Raw genomic sequence first — 3,994 nt, 5'->3', positions numbered from 1 at the left:
GAGGAGGAGCTGAGGCAGGGGAGTGACCCTGAGTGCGGCTGGGGTGGAGGAGGAGCTGAGGCAGGGGAGTGACCCTGAGTGCAGCTGGGGTGGAGGAGAGGAGGAGCTGAGGCAGGGGAGTGACCCTGAGTGCAGCTGGGGTGGAGGAGAGGAGGAGCTGAGGCAGGGGAGTGACCCCGAGTGCGGCTGGGGCGGGGGCGGGACTTCCTGTGACGTCACCGCCCCGCCTACCCTGAGTGACGGACGCACAGACTCCGGGATACAAAACCCCGCCTTTATTTCCGGCCCCGCCCCCGGCCTCCAGGCCCCGCTCCTTCCTGTCCGAGCTGAGGCAGGGGGATGCCCGCGATGGCTCCGTCTCTGGGGAGGCCACGACGTCAGCGGGGTCAGGGGGGCGGGGCCTGCGGCAGCTCCGACGTCACCGATGCGGAGGCGAGGGGGCGGGGCTGGCGGGCGGTGACGTCGCGGCGGGGGGCGGGGCCGAAGCGTTTGCGTCTCCAGGGGGCGCCGGGGGGCGGGGCCGGTGACGTCGCGGCGGGAGGCGGGGAGCGCGTATGCAAATGAGCAGCGTCAGCGATGCCTGAGTGGGCGTGGCCATGACGTCATCTACACGGGGGCGGAGCCTGCGGGGAGGGAGGGGGCGGGGGAGCAGGAAGTGAGGGGGCAAAGCCCGCGAAGCCCCGCCCTCCCCACCCGGCGACGTCGCCGCCCCGAGGCTCGCAGGCCCCGCCCACGGCAGGCCCCGCCCCTGTCCCGCTATGATGATGATGATGACGTCACTGTTGCCCAGGGGATGCATGACATCACCGGTTTTTCCTGGGAAGCCCCGCCCCTCGCTCCGGTCCAGGCCCCGCCCCCAGGATCCATGACGTCATGGCAGAGACGCCGAGGCTCCGCCCACCGCAGCGACGTCGCCGGGGTGGACAGGAAACCCCGCCCCCTGCGGCCCGCGACCCCGCCCCCGTGACCCCCGCGGTGACCACGCCCCCTGCGGCCCGCGACCCCGCCCCCGTGACCCCCGCGGTGACCCCGCGGCGACCTCACCGCCCTCCCGGAAGCACAGGCGCCGCCTCTGATAGGCCACGAAGCTCGAGACCGCGCCCGCCACGGCGGCCACCACGGCCGCGACCACGCCCGGGACCAGGCCCTGCGGCGACCCTGGGGGCGGGGACAGGAAGTGACGTCACGGGGAGGCGGGGCCGCCCGCGGGGATGAGTGTCGGGGCGTCCGGGGCGGGACTTCCTGTCCCCTACCTTCCGGCTCCGCCCCGCCGCCGCCATCATGGCCGCTCCCGCGTCGCCCGGCTCCGCCTCCTCCTGGGTGGGCGGGGATTTCCCACAATGCCCTGAGCCCCGACCCCGGCCCCTCCCACCCACCCCCCCCCCGTCAGGCTGGGCGGTGACGTCACCGGGGAGGGGCCGGACCGTGACGTCATCGCGGGTGGGGCCCCGGACAGGAAGTGGGCGTGGCCGCCCTCACTCACTCACCCTGTCCCGCGGCGTCCGCCAGGTCGGTGTCCGAGATCCCGCCTGCGGGGTGGGGTGGGCGGGGCCGGATGACGTCACCGCGAGCGAGGGCGGGGCAGAAATCAGCATAAATTAGCACAGGGTGGGGGGCGAGCGGCGAGGGGGAGGGACAGGAAGTGACGTCACGGGCTGCGAGGTCCCGCGCGGGGAATTAGCATAAACGGGGCCTCATTTGCATGAACCCCGGAGCCGATTTGCATAAAGGCGGCGCCTCATTTGCATACTGCCGGGCTCATTAGCATAAGGCAGGGGGCGCGCTAGGCTCCGCCTCCCAGGCCTCATTAGCATAAACCATGGCTCCCCTCATTAGCATGCAGGCCCCGCCCCTCGTCAGCGCGCGGGCCCCGCCCACCTGAGTCTCCGTGCGTCCCGGGCGGCTTCGGGTCCGGCTGGGGCCGGTTCCCCGGCTTCTCGCCCGCGGCGCCTGCGGGGGGCGGGGACGGCACCGGAAGTGAGGCCTCCCATGATGCCCCGGGGCCCCGCCCCCCGACCCCGACCCCGCCGCGCTCACCTCGGCCGCCGCCATCGCCGCCATCGCCGGGCAGGGCGTCCTCCAGGTCGAAGCCTCCTGGGGGGGGGCGGGGCGGGGGGCGGGGTCAGCGCGGGAGCAGGAAGCGGGGGGGCGGGACAGGAAGTGAGCGGGCGGGAAACAGGAAGTGTGGGGTGGAACCGGAAGTGCCGACGGGAAGCGAGGGGACGTGAGCGGCGCACGCACAGGAAGTGCCCGGGAGGCCAACAGGAAGCGGGGACCCCGGGCCCCGCCCACCGTGACCCCGGGCCCCGCCCACCGTGACCCCGACGTCACCTGATGGCTTCTTGGGCGTTGGGGCCTTGGGCGTCGGCTTCGTGTCGGGGTCTGGGGGGGGGGACAGGAAGTGAGTGGGGCGGGGACAGGAAGTGTGGGCGGGGACAGGAAGTTGCCACTCATCTCATTTTTCTAGGTTAACTCGGGCTGATTTGAATATTCAGTTATGCAAATGAGACGTTTGCATAGCCCGGTGACGTCACTGCTCCTGTGATCATCAACCCCCCGATTTGCATATTGATTTGCATATGCAGTATCCTCCAGTGACGTCACTTCCGGGTTACTAATTCACTCGTCCCCAGATTTGCATAAGCCCCGCCCCTCCCCAGCGAGGACCCCGCCCCCCGGCCGCGCCCCACGTCTGCGTATTCGTCTATGCGCGGTGACGTCACTCTGCCCCCACGACGTCACTTCCTGTCACGCGGGGAGGGGCTGTGGGAGGGGCCTCACCGCCCAGGGCGTCGCCCAGGTCGAAGTCGCCGCCATCTCCGGCTGCGGGGGGCGGGGACAAAATCATGAATATGCAAATTAGCACCTCGTTTACATACCCAGGCTCCCGCATCTGCCCCGCCCCCAGACGTCAGGCTCAACCCCGCCCCCACAGGAAGCGAGGGGGAGGCGTGGGGTGGAGTCGCCCGTGGCCCCGCCCCCAGCCCCGCCCACCCCGGGCCGGGCTCTCCCGGCTGATTTGAATATGCAGATGAGCGCATTGACGTAGCCCTGGGCCCCACCCCCAGGCCGTAGCCTCGACTCCGCCCCTCTGGGCGGCGCCTGAGGAGGCCACGCCCCCAAACCACGCCCTCCACGCGCGAAGCCAAGTCCAGGCGCCCAAAGCCCCGCCCCGCCCCATTTGCATATGGAAATCGCAGAGGTGAAACGTCGGTTTTTTATCGTTGGCCCCGCCCCCTCCGGCCCCGCCCACCGCGATGACCTCACCGAGAACGTCCAGGCCTCAAGCCTGAATATTCCAGATCCGAGGTTGGGATTCCCCGGCCCCGCCCCTTCACTTCCGGTCGGACCGCGCTCGGCGGAAGCCCCGCCCACGACCCCTGCCCCCGCCGCTCCGCCTGAGGCTGGAAAGGAGCCGCGCCGGCCACGCCCATCCGCGCTAAACCCCGCCCCGCTGAGCGGGGAAACCCGGAAGTGACGCGGGCGCCGCCGCGCCGGGGAACCGGAAGTGGCGCCCGCAAGATTGAAATCCCGGCGCGGGCGTCCCCGGGGGCGGCGCGGGGGTTGCTGGGAGGCGAGGGCGGGGTCCGCCGGGGTCCCCCGGTCACTCACGGTCATCCCCCTGCAGCCGCGGCTCCCGGAACGGGGGCACTCGCGGCCACTCCCCGGCCGCAGCTCCGCCGCCAACCGCTCGCCCGAGTGCGCAGGCGCCGACCCAGCCCCGCCCCTCCGCCGCCAGGCCACGCCCACCCGGGGATTCCCCGGCCCCACCCACCACGCCCTGCGCCGCGGCCCGCGATAAACAGCGGGGGGGGGGGCGGGGGCCCGGAGGGGCGAGACGACGGCAGGGGATTGACCGGGACCGGGCAGACATGGAGGCGGGGGGTGGGGGGCAGGCAGGGGAGTGGCCGCGAGTTCCCGCGCGCCCGCAGAGCTACGGCCGGGGAGTGGCCGCGAGTTCCCGCGCGCCCGCAGAGCTACGGCCGGGGAGTGG

The 3,994-nt window shown here is 72.3% G+C and overlaps 1 protein-coding gene across 2 annotated transcripts in view; it reads right to left on the bottom strand.

Moving 5' to 3' along the window:
* Nucleotides 1-260: 260 nt before the first annotated feature.
* Cd99 (CD99 molecule (Xg blood group)) overlaps nt 261-3,994 on the bottom strand; it is a 4,349-nt gene continuing 615 nt past the window's right edge. Inside the window, exons 2-9 of one of the 2 annotated variants that reach the window (XM_021154274.1) lie at nt 2,782-2,823; nt 2,332-2,382; nt 2,038-2,094; nt 1,879-1,950; nt 1,488-1,529; nt 1,254-1,316; nt 1,045-1,158; nt 261-623 (exon numbers count right to left, since the gene is read on the bottom strand). In XM_021154274.1, coding sequence (XP_021009933.1) covers nt 607-623; nt 1,045-1,158; nt 1,254-1,316; nt 1,488-1,529; nt 1,879-1,950; nt 2,038-2,094; nt 2,332-2,382; nt 2,782-2,823 — 458 coding nt within the window. In that variant the 3' untranslated portion in view covers nt 261-606. The remainder of the gene's footprint in view (nt 624-1,044; nt 1,159-1,253; nt 1,317-1,487; nt 1,530-1,878; nt 1,951-2,037; nt 2,095-2,331; nt 2,383-2,781; nt 2,824-3,994) is intronic. The other variant, XM_021154275.1, reaches the window with a different exon arrangement.

This window comes from Mus caroli, unplaced genomic scaffold, assembly GCF_900094665.2.
Source record: "Mus caroli unplaced genomic scaffold, CAROLI_EIJ_v1.1 scaffold_20758_1, whole genome shotgun sequence".
In the NCBI taxonomy this organism is placed as follows: domain Eukaryota; kingdom Metazoa; phylum Chordata; class Mammalia; order Rodentia; family Muridae; genus Mus; species Mus caroli.
Note: the sequence above shows the minus strand (reverse complement) of the source record. Positions and strands in the feature narration are given on the sequence as shown.